At 44.1% G+C, this 18,585-nt stretch overlaps 1 protein-coding gene across 1 annotated transcript in view; it reads left to right on the top strand.

Moving 5' to 3' along the window:
• Nucleotides 1-18,003, top strand: part of LOC117218996 (neurobeachin) — a 317,626-nt gene extending 299,623 nt beyond the window's left edge. Inside the window, exon 2 of the mRNA XM_076520765.1 lies at nucleotides 8,598-18,003. Within this exon, the coding sequence (XP_076376880.1) occupies nucleotides 8,598-8,645 (48 nt within the window). The 3' untranslated portion in view covers nucleotides 8,646-18,003. The remainder of the gene's footprint in view (nucleotides 1-8,597) is intronic.
• Nucleotides 18,004-18,585: the final 582 nt, after the last annotated feature.

Raw genomic sequence — 18,585 nt, 5'->3', positions numbered from 1 at the left:
AAAAGATTTTACAAAAATTGCAGTTTGTTAATGCAATAAAAAATGTTTCGAATGACGTTTCTTCAGCTATTTTATTCAGATAAAATAATAGGCTCAGGCCTATATGTTTTATAGATCTCAGCAAGGTTATATTGTACAATTTTTTCTAATTATTGCCTAGTAAACTAATTGGTCTAGCTTCTCGAAAAAATTCAAGCCATTTGGTCGAACTTTCAAAACGTTATCCCACTTGAAAACGTGTCGATATACTGTCCACGGCAACTCTACAAGAAACAAAAAACGTCGCTCGCTATCAGAGAAGTTATTAAGGATGTCGAAGACATCCTTTGTAAAACAAAGAACAATCCTTTGTAAAAGGATTATATAAGGAGTTAACTGCGGCCTGTTCAAACTTAATAAGCGTTTTCCAACGCGATATTTCAGCAGCAGTCATTTTAGACGACATGATTCACCATCGCATCGTAATTGCAGCGAAGATATCCGCGATCATTAATAACGAGAGAACGTCGAAAAGTTAGTAGTTGTTAGTAGAACTCTGTTATCCCGGTTTTATAAAACAGTGTACACGTCTGTCGCGGTCAAAATGTCCACGAAATATTTTACTCGGCGAACTAAGTACACGAGATCGATTTTCTATCGCATTCCAGTCCGAACTTCCGAGCACTTCGTGGCGCAAATGAAAGCTGATAGATCGCGCCTTACGAGAGATTTATCTCGTAAAATTCGAATCGTTATCGTCCTCGACGATCGCAACTTTCTCCATTTGTCTTATTCGCGAGCCCGCTTATTTAGAAACATCTCCGCCGAGGAAAAAGGGGGAAGCTCTCGTGTGGGAAGCATCTTTTACCGGGAACCGCGTAGACCGCACTACTGTGTCCCACAGAATGTAGCAACATCTGCGCTTTATCCGGGAAACGCTTACCGCGAGAATCCTCTTTTACCGCAGCAACGGCTGACCCATTTGAACAGTTAACAACCGGCTTCTACTGTCTCCATGAAAAGGTTGCTGTTTGGAGATCAGCCCGCGCTTACGATCGCGACACGGCTCCTCCTCGAAACAGCTTCGTCGGTTAGGAACGAGATAATGCGGGGCGCTTCAATCGGAGCTTTAATCTTCGCCAGAATTTTCGGGTGGTTCGTTTACTAACCGGAACAACCGTCGAGCTGCTTTCAAGTAAGTAGTCTGGCCGTAGACGAGGCAGCGGATACGGTTGCACTTTATTTTAGCGCATCCAGGACGTTGCAACACTTTTCCGGAATTAACGGAGATCCCTTAATCAGCTTTACAGCGGGATCCTGATCTATTTCCGGATAAACTATTTCAAATCTGCCTTCTAAACTCGCGTTTCGGTAGAGCGCAGAACTGGAAATCTGGTTAATGAGCTTCTGGTAGTTAAAGTGTTAGGATGAACCTGTCCCGGACAGTTTCGATGATCGACGGAAATATTGCAATGCGGTGTAAATAAACTATTATAGCAGCTTCCGAAAGCATTCGAGCGAATTTCTTTCGTATCGTCAATAGGAGAGATGCGATTTGTAAATCAAAATTTTGCCACGATTCGAAGGCAATTCGGAGGCCACGTGACGCGATTCGAAGGCAATTTGGAGGACACGTGACGCGATTCGAAGGCAATTAGGAGACCACGTGACGCGATTTGAAGGTAATTCGAAGCGAAGGCCACATGACACGATTCAAAAGCAATTCGAAGGCAATTCGGAGGCTACAAGCCACGATTTGAATGCAATTTGGAGGCTACATGCCGCGATTCGAAGGCAATTCGGAGGCCACGTGACGCGATTCGAAGGCAATGTGGAGGCTACGTGACACGATTTGAAGGCAATTCGAAGCGAAGGGCACATGACACGATTCAAAAGCAATTCGAAGCCAATTCGGAGGCCATATGACACGGTTCGAAGGCAATTCGGAGACCACGTGACACGATTCGAAAGCAATTTGGAGGCCACATGACGCGATTCGAAAAAGGATGATTTAACTTTTTTATTTCTAATTTTTTTCCAAGATTCGTAGGCAATTTAGAGGCCACATGACACGATTTGAATACAATTCGGAGACTAGATGACACGATTCGAAGGCAATTCGGAGGCCATGCGACGCGATTCGAAGCAATTCGGAGGCCACATGACGCGATTCGAAGGCAATTCGAAGACCAGGTGACTCGATTCGAAGGCAACTCGAAGGCCACATGCCACGATTTGACGGTCACGTACCTAGTACAGTAATGTCTCCCTAACTGACGCTCAGATTGTGCACAAAAGTGGACAATTTGGGAAGAGGAGACACGACGTTCCGAGTCTTGAGGCACATTTATAAATTTGCCGATTGTCAACAATTATAAAAACGAGGTGCAAGGCACAAATAATCGCATCTCCTGTTCCCAAATTGTCCTTTTCTGTGTACAATCTGAGCGTCAATTAGAGAGACATTACTGTACTTTGCAGCTCCGCGGTTCTGTTACCTGATTCGCACCCAACAGTTCATTTTATGTTGTCTTCCGAAAACCTTCCATCGACCCTTAGCATCGGCGTAGCAATAAATTTCATAGGCGCAGGACTAGCACAGGGAGGCAACCCGAAATTTGACATTTCCGGAAGAAATTTCCGAGTTGCCGAACGGAACAGAAGAAGGTGGAAACTCCGGGAATACGCGAGCCACGCACAGAGCGGGAACGTTCGGCGGAGTGTACGATATCGTAAAGTTAAACTGCTCCTTCCGCGAACAGTCACTTGAACTATCGGAAATGTTGTTTCATTTTCCTCACGCTACTTTAAATATTGATTCGAAGAAGTCTTCAAACGGACAACTCTTCAAACTTTATGCATCTTAAACAGGAAGAGGAGAAGTCGAGGAAGTATTCCCTTGGAAAAATGAATATATTCTGACAGCCAATTTATTCTAACTTTGCCAAACGAAATCGATACGGCGCCGCCAGTGCTACGGAAAAATATTTGCGCTACAAAGTTGCTAGCGAGGTTACTATCGACTCGTTTTGCAATATAACGCGCGTGCCTCGTTTCCCTTTGGACATTCTTCATTTCAACTCTTTGCTTCGCTGGGAAAGCTTCTGCTTGAAAACACAATTTTTCTGCAGAAATTTTGTGCAGAATTGTTGTCACATTAATTACTGCAATTACTACAAAGGTTTCCGATGAAGTGGAATAAACGTAATGTTAGAGATCCATACAGAGAGCAGAGATCATTTGTTAGAAAGGCTGCCGAAGGATAAATATCAAAAATCGATCAATTATTTCGCATTTATTTTGAAGGACAGTCGGCAACTATAAAACTGAGCTTTGGGTCTCGAATAATCGTTTCTCCTGTTCCCAAATTGTCCATTTTCGCGGGCAACCCGAGCGTCAATTAGGGAGGCATTACCGTAGCTCGAATCCTGAAAATCGTCGAACGAGCGCGCAAAATCCTGCCGGAAGTGGACCGACGATCGCAAAGAAACAGCATCCGAACGCGGCTCGTCAGACTTTTTTTCTCAAATCCTCCGCAGCGTCTCCGGTCTCTCCTGGCCGACTTAGCGCGAGTCGGGGTCGTGTCGTCGCAGCCGGTGCGCATTTCGCGGCTATGGTTACCAAGGGATTGCCGAGCCGGCGCCGTGGCTCTCCTCGAATCCTCGAGGAATCCCCATGAAATAGGTTGAACCGAAGCAATCGCCGGCCGGCGTGGAAGTTAGCCGGGGAAACTTGCTCGTCCAGCGGAAGCTGCGATTGCCGCGGGTCGCTGAAAGTTGCGGGCTTTGATCCTGAGCCCGGTTGTTGTCCGGGATCGAGCGGGGGCGGGGCGATCCGGGGTGTGATCAAGCTGTAGTTGTTGATCCGCCGTGATCGAGATCAGCGGGCTCTTAGATCGCCGGCCGGCATTCCGCTCGGACGACGATGAACGGGAACACGGCCAAGTCCCCGGACGTTCCGGATTAGCCTAAACGGAGTGTCTTAAAGAACAGTGGACGGCCGGGCTAAGCGCGACACGTCGATGCTCCGACGGTTTAGGCTAAGTTGAATCACCTGGGACCGCCCGTCGGTCTGCCGGGAATGCGACGCGTTGGGCTCGGGTTTAGCGACGGACGTGCAAGCTCCACCGCGGCATCGACTTCCTACGCTGTAGAAAACCGTTGTACAGAGCCTGTCTTGATATCCCCCGGGAATTCCTGGCACGGTCTCCTCCCTGTGATCCAGTGTCCGATGCTGCGGTTCCCGGGCGACGCTGGTCGAAGCGCGTCGCTCGATGCTGGAGTTCGGAACTTCCGTTGCTGCGCTTATTGCTTCACTATGTGGGACGTCGAATGGATCGCCATCAGGTGGCGCGTTGCATTATCTTCGATAAATAAGTTTGATCCTGGGACGATTGGAAGGGTCGCAGGTGCAGACACTGCACCAGAATCCGGACTATAACTTTATCGTTAGACAGGAGAAACGATTATTCGAGACGTAAAGCTTGGTTTTGTAGTCACGAATTGTCAACGATTGTAAAAACGAGCTTCGAGGCTCGAATAATCGTGTCCCTTCTTCCCAAATTGTCCACTTTTGTGCACAATCCGAGTGTCAGTAAGGGAGACATTGCTGTATAACTTTATCGTAACTGTGATCGAAGGATCGCATCTCTGTACGAAGCTGGCAGCTCGAATGCTGTCGCTCGGTAAAGACTATTCACCTGACGACGTCGAAATGCAGCTTCTTCTATATGTAATGCCGTCCTGTTCAACGGGGAAAGAATCTCCCTGTTGCTAATTTCGGTGACGGTAACTTTGCAAAATAACTGCAGCCCCGTAACGAAACACGGCCGGCGATGTTTCTGGCGGCAAACTCTGCTGCGCACGGTAAGAGAACAAAGTCCTGGGCTTAGCAGACACGAGAGAAGGTTTCCTGGTCTACGACAGCGAACCTTTATGCAAAATAAAGTCACTCTGTAGTTGTTGCGAAAGATAGGAGTAGCTTCGAAGTCGCATTCTTCTTTTAACAATTTTTAGAAGGTCGAAAGCAGCGTATCGACGTTATTCTATGATTTGGATCGTTTCGCTGTTCCAAACTGCGATCGCTCATTCGCCTCATAAATGCATCGAATCTAGATACAGTAATGTCAGCCTAATTGACGCTCAAATTGCACACAAAAAAGTGGAGAATTTGGGAAGAGGAGATACGATTGATCGAGATCTTGCGACTCGTTGTTACAGTGGCAGATTATCAACGATTATAAGAACGAGGTGCAAAACTCGAATAATCGTGCCTCTTTTTCCCAAGTTGTCCAATTTTCTTTCCAAGCTGAGCGTCAATTAGAGAGACATTACTGTACGGTAATAATTATTCGAGCCTTGCAACTCGTTTTTATTGTTACCAATTGTCAACAATTATAAAAACGAGTTGGAAGACTCGAATAATCGTGTCTCCTCTTTCCAAATCGTCCACTTTTGTGCACAATCCGAGACATTACTGTACAGTAAATTCTCCCTAATTGACGCTCAGCTTCGAAACAAAAATGGGAAATTTGAAAAGAGGAAGCACGATTGTTCGAGCTTTTTGGCTCGTTTTCACAGTCGTTGACAACCGGTAACTATAAAAACGAGCCGCAAGATTCGACTAATCGTATCTCCTCTTCCCAAATTTTCCATTTTTCTGGACAATCTGGCCGTCAATTAGAGAGACATTACTGTATTACGATCGCCAACAAAATTTCCAACGATCATTTTCTCAATGATCTCCATTATTAGTAGATTGATGATTCGACGCACAAAATTCTTGCTTCTGACACAGAGCTGCAGTTTCATCGCGTATGAAGATCCTCGATCCCAGTCATTGTGCATAGTGGAGAAGAACAGATCGCAGACCGATGATCGCTCCACGATTGATCTGTCTAATTATACGGTGTCCATCCATCGAGTATAAATAACCGAAGAAACGGGAAACAACAATGTTCAGAAACTGTTTTATTGGTTGCCGAAGTACATCGACCGTCCGGAACACCGAATTTCTCGTCGGGCCGAATCTGAAACAAGTGATCGTGACCGTCCGAGGCCAGGCCGATCGAATTCCCGCTTGCGTTAATAGATTCCCGATGGCATGGTATCGGGGTAATCTCTCTATTAACAGTTCCGATTATCGGAATCCGATGTCTAATTGTTGCCGGCGGAACCTCGCGCACAGAATCGAAATTTATATTTAGATCCCGCTTAATCCGAGCATATTGAATATCGTCCGGCTCGAGAGGATCTCGCGTGCACACAGGGCTCTCTCTCTCTCTCTCTCTTTCTCTGTGTCTCTCTGTCTCTCTCTCTCTCTCCCTCTGTCTTTCTCTGTGTCTCTCTGTCTCTCTCTCTCTCTCTCTCTCTCTCTCTGTCTGTCTTTCTAAATCTCTCTTTTTCTCTTTCTGCCTTTCTAGATCCCTCTCTCTCTCTCTCTCTCTGTCTTTCTAAATCTCTCTTTTTCTCTCTCTGCCTTTCTAGATCCGTCTTTCTCTCTCGCTCTCTCTCTCCCTCTGTCTTTCTAGATCTCTCTTTTTCTCCCTCTGCCTTTCTAGATCTCAGTTTTTCTCTCTCTGCCTTTCTAGACTCTCTTTTTCTCTCTATCTTTCTCTCTCTTTCTCTCTCTGTCTTTCTATTTCTCTATTTCTCTTTTTCTCTCTCTCTCTCTCTCTCTCTCTCACTCTATACTCTCATAAAAAAACGATTGTATCCGAACTCATATTCTATTATCTCTGAAGTGGTATTCTGTTTATTTTTTCAAGATTACTTTTCTTTCTCGAGAACGCGGCGACTTTCGACTACAAATTTTTGGTTTCATTTTTGCAACTCGATTCTGTTTTTACACGATAAATACGTTCCAGAAGAACAAGCGTGTAAAAAAAACAACGTCCTTTTCACACAGAAAAACAGAGAATTAGTTCCATTCTCTCTCTCTCTCTCTCTCTCTCTCTCTCTCTCTCTCTCTCTCTCTTTATGTCTACATCCGTCAATCTCCGTCTCTCTGCCCCCCTGAGCCGGCCCCCGCGCCATCGGCGGGCCGCAAAGCGTTTCGATCGCATCACAGAAGCAGCGTCTTGCGCTGGCAGCGCAAGAGCCTTGGGAAGGAGAACACGTGACGCCCGCCTTTCATAGGATTTCGCGGCGCCATAAGTCGCCGAATCGCGCGTGCTCCTCGCATAACAGGTGGCAAGCCCACCTAGCTGCCTGCCAGCGTTCCCCTTATGCGTGTCCCGAAGAATTCCCTCGCGGATCCCCCATGTGGGGAAACCACGAGGAAAAATCAGGCGAGGCCCGCGCGTTCGACGGCGTCTCAGACCGTTTTGGGAATTGCCGGGCTTTGATTGAATTTCGGGACTCCCGGAGTACGTTCCCGCTGGATCGGCGTCGGAGCTCGGCTTATGGCGATTCAGACGGATTGATTCTTCGGGATAGGAAAGTGTTTCGTTACGGTTGCGCTATTCGATGCGAAATGTTACTCGGCAGGGTTTGTTTGTCTTCTTTCGAGAGGCATTCTTGCGATAACGTTGCAACATTTAACAATGTTCGGGAACGAATTTTCTCCGAATTATTGTACAGTTAACGCTGAATCTGTCGCGAAAGTCAATTTTGATAAATTGCACATTTTTTTATTTCGGAATTGTACAGATTCTGTTTTTAGGAAATGATTGCGCTCTTGATTCAAGCGCGCATTATAATTAGATCGCGGATTTTATGCACTCATGAGAAAATTGAGTAGTTGCAAGTGAAAATGCTGGAAAGATTAGAAGATTTAACCCTTTTCACTCGAGTTGCGACTCTAAGGCGCCATTAGAAATTGTTATTATCACGTTTCAAAGTAGTTTTAACATTATCAAATTTGTTTGTATTAGAAAAACTGTACAATGCGTAGTTGTTGCCTGCGTTACAAAATTCAATTTCATATGTATAAAATGCACTGGGTTCTATAAAATGGAAATGCTACAGGTTAGAAAAACTATTTCGAATTTCGAGTTAAAATGGCTCCGACTGCGAAAGGTTAAAGAATATCGATATAGAATTTCGTGTCGATTAAAATCTTTATTGAAAGATAGAGCTCGCTATTTAGTTTCCATTTCTCGTAATTCATGCAGACAATTTTCATTTCGCATACAAATCCGCTGTCTAATTATAATTAAGAATGAGGTAAGGTCTAAATGAATTCAGTCTTGCGATTTTTTCGAACGCAAGCTTTTCCAGTTATAGTGCTCGCTAGGTTTGATATTAAAGAACACAACTATGAACAGTAAATTCTCCCTAATTAACGCTCAAATTGTGCACAAAAAAGGACAATTTTGGAAGAGAATAATCAACGAAATTGAATACAATCAAACAAGATTGACAATAAGTAACTATAAAAATGAGAAAAATCGTATTTCCTCTTCCCAAATTGTCCATTTTTGCGTACAATCCGAGCGTCAATTGAAGAGAATTTACTGTACTCATATAAAAAGGGGATTCCTCACTAATTAAACAGCAATATTCATTCAGTTTGCATACCTTTACGCTACAATTTCGAGAACACTGAATACATAGCGACTTAAGGAAACTTGATCTCGATGCGACGCGACACACTAAAGCTTGGCTTCTTTGTTCCAGGTATGTATCCAAGGAGCAGACATGTCGGGCGAGCCGTTGGTCGCGTGAGTACGCTATCGAGAACGTCTTCGGGTTCTCCGGCATTATCGTTTCCGGCGCGTTCTTCCGGCCGACCTGGGCTCTATAGAATCGGTCTACAGATATTGACAAGCGGGTCGATTCACGCGGACCGCCGCTTCGGTCGTCCTCGAGCTCAATCCTGCTCGGGCCCGGGTTAGGTCCCTGCGCCGCCTTTATCTCTTCTTATCAACGTATTGTCTCCGTTCGTTGTACGACCGGCGACGGGATCGCAATTAAACCGGGAGTACACATCCGGGAGACGGGGACGTCTGCCGAAGAAAGCTCGGCTTTTGTCCTCCTCCTCGCACCCGTGAAAGGATCCTGGCGCGAGGTCCTCGTCTGCTGTCGAATAAAAGTGGGACAAACTCCTGGGAGTTCGTCAGGAAGCTAATATCTGCGGGATATTAGATGTTTCACGGCAGAACGCGCCTCTCTCTCTCTCTCTCTCTCTCTCGGTCTACGTGTACAGGGTGTACCAAAAGTCACTCGAAATCGGGTGATGAGGGGCCTGGGGTCATCCTGGGGTCATTCGAAGTAACTTTTTCCTTCGCGCAAATGCAATCCGCGACTTCGTTAGCAAAGTCATCGATGTCTTCTGTTTTTTTAAAAATATAATTATGGTTTGGACTTGAATGGCGACTCTGAGGCACCACTAAGATTGTTATATCACGTTCTAAGATCATTTCTATACAATCGACATTTAGGTTTAAAAAGTTGTTGAAATTGTATTTGTTGTACGAGTCACAAGAGTCAATTTCGTACGCGTGAAACGCTTTTTGTCATATAAAATAGAAATACAATAAGTCAGAAAAATTAGTTTAGATTCACAGTTGAAATGGCTTCGAGCGGAAAGAGTTAAAAGTATATTTCAGTACGTGCTGTCGCGTGACGTACAAATTATCTTGAACTTCGTGGGTGGAGGTCAAACTTAAATTTCGTTTGCAAGGAGTGTGCAGGCTTTGCGAGAAATGCTGACACTTATGATCTTAGAAATTAGGAGATAAAATAGCATTTCAAAAGAAAACAAAACATCCTTCGAAACACCCTGTATATACAGGGTGACCTAAAATTATGGTATTTCCGGAAAATGAGGAGTTCCTGAGATGATTTGAAGTAACTTTTTCCTTTACAAAAATTTTCTCCGAGGCATCGTTTACGAGTTATTCAGGAAAGACAATGACCAATGAGGGGCGAGCTCGCCTGGCGCTAGGCGGTCGAGCCAATAAGCGAAACTGGACTTCGTGCGCTCGTTGGCGCCCGTCGAGATCGCTTCTCATTGGTCAGTGTTTCTCGTTAATAACTCGTTAACGAAGCCTCGGAGAAAATTTTTGCAAAGGAAAAAGTTGCTTCGAATGACCTCAGTAATCTCTAATTTCCCGGAAGTACCATAATTTTGGGACATCCAGTATATTTCTCTCTCTTTTGCTCTAACTTTTGCTCTCTCTCTCTCTCTCTCTCTCTCTCTCTTTAGCTCTAACTTTCTCTCTCTCTCTTTTGCTCTAACTTTTGCTCTCTCTCTCTCTCTCTTTTGCTCTAACTTTTGCTCTCTCTCTCTCTCTTTTGCTCTAACTTTTGCTCTTTCTCTCTCTCTCTCTCTCTCTCTCTCTCTCTCTCTGCCAGTCCTAACCGAATCTCGCAAAACGTTGGCACACCGGCAACGCAAACGGGAATTATATTTGTCACGCGAGTTGCGTGTCTCGCGCGAGAGTGGTCAAGCGTTCGACGCCGAGAGGCGTGCCACTCGAGTTTCAATGGCACACGGATCGAGTGAGAAACGCTCCTCGTTGATCTCGATTCAAAGGGAACGGGGTACGTTTTGATTATACGGTTCAGTTTCGATGGCGCGGACTGCTCCGCGGACGGAGGACGCTTTAATGGCCACCGGAAACGGATTTACGAGATGCACTTGTTGGTAACCGCTTGCGGCGAAAACGAGATCTGAACTTCCATCGGGATCAGCCGCTGTCGAGAGGAACTGAGAAATGTTGCGCGGTTCAATGGGTTTGTTTGCATAGAATGTTTACGGAAATTCCAGCGCGTCGGACGGACATCCTATCCGTTGAACGAGCATTGCTTTCTTTTTGTAATTCAGCTTTGCGTCGTTTTAGCACAAGTTTTCAGTTTTGATGAGAATGTTCGGGCGTTACGTTACAGATTGTTGTAGGAATATAAACAATTTATGGATCATAATTTAGCGACGATTTGAGGAAATGACAATGACAGATAACAATTCGCAAAGAAATAGTGTCTAATATGTGCGTAACATATTTTTTACACCGTCTGTCAATTTCATGTAAAATAATTACTGGACTACGGATTTTAGACATTTATGACAAAAAATGACTAGATAAAATAGTAATCAAAATTTAAAATAGCAATGACTAGATTGAAGAGCACGTTAAAACAATTTAAGAAGAACTCGAATTAAGAAAAGTTTCACTGAATTAAGAATTTAACAATGTAATTTACGAAGAAATACACTTTCACCTAACTTCGGTTTCTTACAGATGAATTTGCACGTTTTCATTTCGCGTAAAGACGCGCAGTCTAATAATTACACAGAGCAGCGCGACATACATAAATCGCAGCAAAGCCATCCTCGATGCAGTCTGAAGTTGACAAAACGCATCGATCGCGCGAAATTAAAAAGTCACGCAGTTGCTGCAGGTTAAACCACTGCGATCCGGCACTGACCCGGGCGAACCGTGCCACGTTCACAGCCCCGAGGAAATTGCAAGAAACCGTGAATTTCTCATATAGGAATGCGGGACCGCGTGCAGCGGCCGAGTCGCGCTGCAGCGTCGTAGAAAAGTGCATAATAAATTCCGCAACGAGCGAGCCGCGTGGCGTTCTTGGCCGGCGGAGCTCGCGGAAAATGAGATTTCGTCACGGCGTCTCGCGTTTTCAACATTCAGAGGGTTGCCTGCTAAGTAACTCAACGAGAAGGGGAGAGGGGGCGGAAAGAGGGCGAAACGCTGGGCGAGACCAGACGCGAGGAGACGCGAGGAGACGAGAGGGGCGCACGTGCGCGTGAAACGGCCAGCCGAAAAAAAAGAAAAAAAGGATATTTGCTGGAAGAATTGGGGCGCTGAGACAACCGGAGGAAATCAGTTCCCGTTTAACCGGTGTGAAACGAACCCAGAAACGAACTCGCTGCTGTCGCCATTGTTATTCACGGCGAACGGCGTTTCGCTGTTTCGGTAACATGCGCGCGTGACTCCTCGCCGATGCTCCTTATGCAACTTTCTTATCGGTCGAATGGCAATTCGATCGGGTCCTTTCTCTGTTTAACAGGAAATTTATTGTGTCCTGATCACAAAACAAGACGCTCTTGCTCGCGACTTTCGAGCTTTTTCCGCGACTGCAACGATCTGCATTTGAAAGATGCATTTGCGTCGGAACTTGAACACGTGGTCCGTCGCGTCATCCGTGTATGCACGGCGAGAATTTTTATTCAGATTTGCAAACGTATTTTGGCGTCAATGTACAGTAAATTCTCTCCAATCGTCGCCGATTGTTGACAATCAACAACAAATGTAAAAATGAGTCGCTAGGGGACAATTGGAGAGAATTTACTGCATTCGTTATACCTTTCGCTAAAATCTGCAAAACGCAGTGGATTTAAAAAGTAAATCTTCGATTACTTCAAAGTACATATTTACAATAAACCTTCGAATTGTTGAAATTACAAAGAGGAATCTTTCGTAGAAAATGGTCGACGAAATGACTAAATAAATTCAATCTTGAAATCCTCGTAAAGCGACGCATGTTAGACACCTTTAATACTGCTTTAGTGTCAACTTCTCAATTTTTATTTCCATGAATAAATTGTTTCGGTAGCATGTACAGTAATGTCTCCCTAATTGACGCCCAAATTGTGCACAAAAAAGTGGACAAATTTGGGAAGAGGAGATATTATTCGAGCCTCGCAGCTCGTTTTTATAATTGTTGATAATCAGTAACTATAAAAACTAACCGCAAGGCTCGAATAATCGCATCTCCCCTTCCCAAATTGTACATTTTTGTGTTCACTCTCAGCGTCAATTAGGGAAGCTTTACTGTAATTCTTAAGCTTCCCAAATCAGCAATCGAAGCGTCAGTTCTCGAAATGAGTTTAAAAATCATCCGACGATATTTCACGATACTGTTAGGTCTACCGGAAAGTTCTGTCCGATAGTGCCACTTCGAGTTTCAATCCATATGCACATGTTGATTTGTGACATATACGACTATCTCTCTTTATCATTGCATTTACACACATGTACTCTCCTAAATAAACTGAAACAAAGATGTCTCGTGTCATTATTAAGCGAGACGCGATCGTGAAAACATGGCTACCGATGATAATGCCAGACCACATGCTGCTTTGGCGACTCGTCGGAAAATCGCAGAGCTAGGCTGGGAAATTCTGTCGCATCCACCATACTCCCCAGACCTAGCACCCTCCGATTATCACTTGTTTCTCTCTTTGCAAAACTTTTCACAGGAAAAAAAATTCAAAACTGAAGCTGATGTCAACCAAGCACTAGTCGAGTTCTTCGCCTCTAAAAATAAATCATTTTTTAAAAATGGCATTTACAAGTTGCCATCACGCTGGCAAGAAGTCATAAGTAACGATGGAAAGTATGTTCTACAATAAATATTATTAAATGTATGAAAATTGTGTTATATTTCAATTCAAAAACGGACAGAACTTTCCGGTAGACCTAATATTAACCCTTTGCCGTACTTTGACGAGTCCGACTCGTCATGAAAATTTCTAATAATAACTGTACAGATATTATTAAATGTATTAGAACTGTATATTTATTCTGTCCTTTAAAATTCGAATAAAATTCTGATCTCTCGTCATCAATATTTAAGCATTCGAGTAAATTTAAGCGCACAGTAAGCATCAGTTTTCTTTCTCTTCTAGGAAATGAAAGGTAGACCTAATACAAAGACGTAACCTTGCAAATTCGAAGCTGGTCGAATAAAAATGGCATTCGAAGAATGCGAAAGAATATCGAAAAAAATGACAGCGCGCCGCTCGACGATTGCGCAAATCCGGACACGATGTCTAGACAGTCGTAGACGGCTTCGGCAACAATAAAGCGGTGGTAGATCGGGAATTGTTTCGCCGTTCTGACAGGTCCGGCGAATCTAGTATTAGTGGAACCGGTCGCGGCGCCCCGGGGATCACTGTCAAGGGTTTAACCGGGAATTTTCCAGGAGAGGGATCACCGGATGCGGGTGTTGGGACGCGTGTCGCCGCGGGGACACGTAAGAATCGTCCGATGCGCGACGCCGCGGATAAATAAACGCGGAGGAAGCGCGGGGCGGGTCGGCAGAAATTATTGGACAGGAAAATGACAAGCGGGTTATAACGTGTCCCGTGCCGCGGCGCGACAGCTTCGAATTGAAAGCCACCGCAGCCTCGTATTTTTCAAGCACGACCCTTGGCCCGCGGTGACTTAACGCCGAGTGACAGTACGGAAGGGTGGGGGGAGCGCCAGCTCGCGCAGCGTCTCTGCGAAAAGGACCAAATCCCCTCTTATGTGCTCTGGGTAACGCCTCTTGGCAATGAACGCGCAGGAGAAGGGGAGACGGTTTTCGCTGAGACGACCTGGTCGACTTACGAGCTCGAAGAGACTCGACGATCTTCGCGAACGCGGTGCGATGTTAATGACCGAGCGATTTCTTTGTTGTCCAGAAATCGTGCTACGAGTGGGAAGAAACCTGATAAACAAATCTAGAGATTTTATATATAAAATATAGTGAATGTTTAGAAAATTGCACGGTTAGATTAAGGAATTGATTTTGTATTGTTTGTTAGTAAACCCCGGATTTTATGCATTTACGACCCTAATGACTGCATAAAATACCAAAATGTAAACGTATAAGAAAATTTATGACATTGCTGTCATATTTATATTATATTAACTCTTTGCACTCGAGTGGTGACTCTGAAGCACCACAAAAATTGTTGCATCGCGTTCCAAGATAATTTTTATATTGCCAAAGTACAGATTTAAAAAATTGTTAAAAGTGTAATTATTGACCGAGTCAAAAGACTCGATTTCGTATGCATAACATATACTTTGTCGTGTAAAATGGAAATACTGTAAGTCGGAAAAATTATTTTAGATTTACAGTTCAAATGGTTTCGAGTGCAAAGGGTTAAAATTATTAAGAGAAGAAATACATTTCTATTTAATTTTTGTAATCAAGATAAAACGACTATTTGTCAGTCTATTTCTATTTGATCAGTCTCCATCGGCGAGCAGTTTGATGCATTATGCAATCCGATAATTATGCTAACACTCGGAAAGGGATGATTCCTGAGATCATTTCAAGCAACTTTTTCCTTAGCGAAAATGCAATCCGCGGCTTCGTTTGCGAGCTATTAGCGAAAAACGAAAAACCAATGAACGGCAAGATCGGCTGGCGCAAGGCGGCCGCGCCAATCAGCGGAACGGAGCTTCGTTGGCCCGGCCGCCTAGCGCCCAGCGGAGCTCGCCTCTCATTGGTCAGTGTTTTTCGCTGTTATCTCGTGAACGATGCCTCGGAGAAAATTTTTGTAAAAGAAAAAGTTGCTTCGAATGACCTTAGGAATCACCCCATACCGGGTGTTAACATAATTACGAGACATCCTGTAGACATCGGTGGTAATTCAATGGTGTAAATGCAGCTTCTGTTCAGATTTCGTACTCGCTTCTCAAATTGAATATATATAATATATAATACAATCATGCGAACCAATTCGAAATCGTAGAATTCATGATAACTATAACGAGCGACGACAATCGATGAATTGCCGGGTGGAAAGTTTCAAGTAAAGATTCTCCCGATGAATAATCGCAGAAGTTGTTGCACGTTAATCGCAGTCGCTAATGAAATTGGAAAAAGAGAAAGTTTCCGGAGGGCTGTCCGCGACGGGGCGAACTCGTCGAAAGGTTTTTTGTCGTTGTAATTTTATAATTCGTCGTGCAGCGCTCGCTCGGGGCGGAGAGGGCGAGAAGTTCGAGACGGTGGGATATAATCTTTCTGTTTAACTGAAACTTCGAGAGAAGTCTGCTGCAGAATGGTTCGCAGTAGTAATTTAATGATTCGACCGGCCGCCCCGGCCGAGACGAGACGAAGTCTTTCTTGGAGAGACATGGTTTTACTTGGCGCACGAAGCACTCCGGGCGAATTCTTTTTGACCGTGGAAAGACACCGGCCCGTTTCAGCTCGTTTCTCGAAATTGTGATTGAATAATTCATCTTTGCCGCCTGCTAAGAGGGCCGCGTTATGATTAATAAAACGAGCGGCACCGTCGGCGCCGGCCAGCGAAATATAAAATTAACGATTCAATGGGCACGTTCGCTCCTTGAAAAGATTCTACCGGCGGGGATGTGAACTGATTTAATTCAATTACCGTAATTTAATCATTCTCCCTCGGCGTGTCTCCTCAAGGTAGAAGCGAACTTCGAACCCTGGAGCTTCCGCTGTTTCCGTTTATCGAGGCACCCGCCGCGGTCCCTTCGAACGGAACAGAGAACGCGCCGGGAATCTTTTGAAGTTGCAAAAGTCATTCCGAGAGTGTAATAAAATAATTCGCGTCGCTGGCTCCGCGACGGGGGAGACTTACAAAATCAGGTACAAAACCATTTCTATTCGCCGGAACCGCTGGCCGCGATACCTCGCGGGAAGAGCGAAGCCGTCAAAGGTGTTCCAAAATCAGACGTTTCGCGCGAATAATTCCTGTCGCGACCAGCTAGCCCGCAAAATCCGGCGTGGGAAATAGTTCTACGCGAATCTAACGCGAGTACGCCGCCGACGAAATTTAATTTCAGCCAACGGTAATTGAGTTTTGTAGCCGCCGCCGCCCGGGCTTTATTCGTGTAATAACTTTTATCGCTGACTGCGGTATTTATTTATACCGGCCGACGTGGGTGGCGGCGCTTTTTCCTTCGAAACAGCGCCGTATAAATCTTCATACGCGCGCGGCGGACGATGATCCACGGGTCCCGGGCTTTGGAACCTCGAAACGTCATTCCGGTATGCAACTTGCGCTAGCAATAATAATAGAATTTCTAATGGGTAATTCCGAGATTTAGTGCGCCGGCCAACGAATCTGAGGCCAACGAATGTGACACGAAACCGGGGCAATTTATTTTCTGTAACAAAAACACGCGGCAATCCGTGTGCCTGCTTCCCATTCGTGGACATCATTTTCAGAGCGTCGAAGTTACGGATAATCTATTTTTCCATGGCAAAACGACTTCGGGTAATAAATTGTCATTTTTTTTCTATTCTATTCATTTGCGTGGAGAAGACAATTTAAGCAAGTTAAAAATCAACTAAATCCTGTACTCTCCGCGGGAACTTTCAATAAACGAAGAAATGAATGAATCTGAATTTTAGAAAAAATTTTCATTTTGTAAAGCTGTTGAAAGCGCACTCGATTCAATATTTTGCCAATAAAAAACCGGATTTCTACGAGTGTAAGATCTCAAGGCTATCGGAAAAATGTCAAACAAGTTTCCTTCTTACTCTGAACATTGAAAAATTGTCTTTCATTTTCTCGTAAAAAATGGAACAACTTTCAATACAATTTCTTAATAGTTTCGGTATACTGTGGATACATAAAATATACTGTCGTGTCTATTAAAAAACTGCTGAATGAACACGTGGTTCATATGAGTATAAAAATTGATTTAATATAATATAAATGAAGAACTTGATAATATGTGAAACTAAGAAATAAATAACAGGAAGGGACGGGAAGATAATAAACTTCGGCAGGATGCACTTGGATCCTTGTCTTTTTCAATTTTCTACTTTTACGCCACGCTTGCCCTCACCAAGCTTGCCCTCAGAAAGTAGCCTAAGGGACGAAACACACCCAAGCATACCTACTCTTTCTACATTCATACCAACTTCTCAACCTCACACTCATTCATACTAATCAATCAAGCAATTGCATTCCGACAAAAACACGTATAATATTTACAATATCTTAATGTCTACCGAACGACTGAACATTTGCAAGCGCGATAATATTTTTCTCATTAAACTGGACACGACGCACGGAGTACTGTGAACGCGAATACCGTCCAATATAATTCTTTATTTAGCAAACATTTAACCACAGACCTGATAAGACCACCAGAATTTACCTAAATTCTACCATAAAGACATAAAGACCACTTAAATTCGCTTAAGAAGCAGGTGAATAAAAAGATAATAGTAATAAAATACACTTAAAATAATAATAAAATAAACAGAAAACTAATAAAATAAAGTACACTTAAAGTAATAATAAAATAAAAACTGAAAGATAATAAAATGAAGTACACTTAAAGTAATAATAAAATAAAAACTGAAAGATAATAAAATAAAGTACACTTAAAATAATAATAAAATAAACAGAAAAATAATAAAATAAAGTACACTTAAAATAATGATAAAATAAACAGAAAAACAATAAAATAAAGTACACTTAATCCCGACGATCTCGAAACGATGATCTCCAAGAAAGGGGACCGACCGTCCCTTCAACGAACTGGAAAAATAAAAAAGGGTGTCCAAGCAGTCGCGAATGTTTTACAGTGTCGTCAGATCGGAACAGCCAGATTCGCCGAGCATTTGCAGCAGAGGAGCACCCTCGCCGGTCCGGGGTCGCGGTGAAACGTTCGGGAAGCCGAAACGGAGGACCGACGAGTGTGTGCGTGGAATGGGAAAAGAGCCGAATTGGTCGTCGCATGTAGGACAGACGGCTGGAAAATTCTCCGTCAAAATTCTCGCCGGCTCGCCCGAATATTTTCGAACGGCCGACCGAGTTTCCGCGGGTCGCTTAAATAGAGTAAGAAAATGTCAGGTGCTCGGGAAACTTGGCGAGGGAACCGGCAGCGAGCGGGCACATAATGCGACGAGCAAGGAAGTTGGGGCGGGCCGCGATCGA

Source organism: Megalopta genalis, chromosome 4, assembly GCF_051020955.1.
Source record: "Megalopta genalis isolate 19385.01 chromosome 4, iyMegGena1_principal, whole genome shotgun sequence".
In the NCBI taxonomy this organism is placed as follows: Eukaryota; Metazoa; Arthropoda; class Insecta; order Hymenoptera; family Halictidae; genus Megalopta; species Megalopta genalis.
This window is presented reverse-complemented; position numbering and strand designations above follow the sequence as displayed.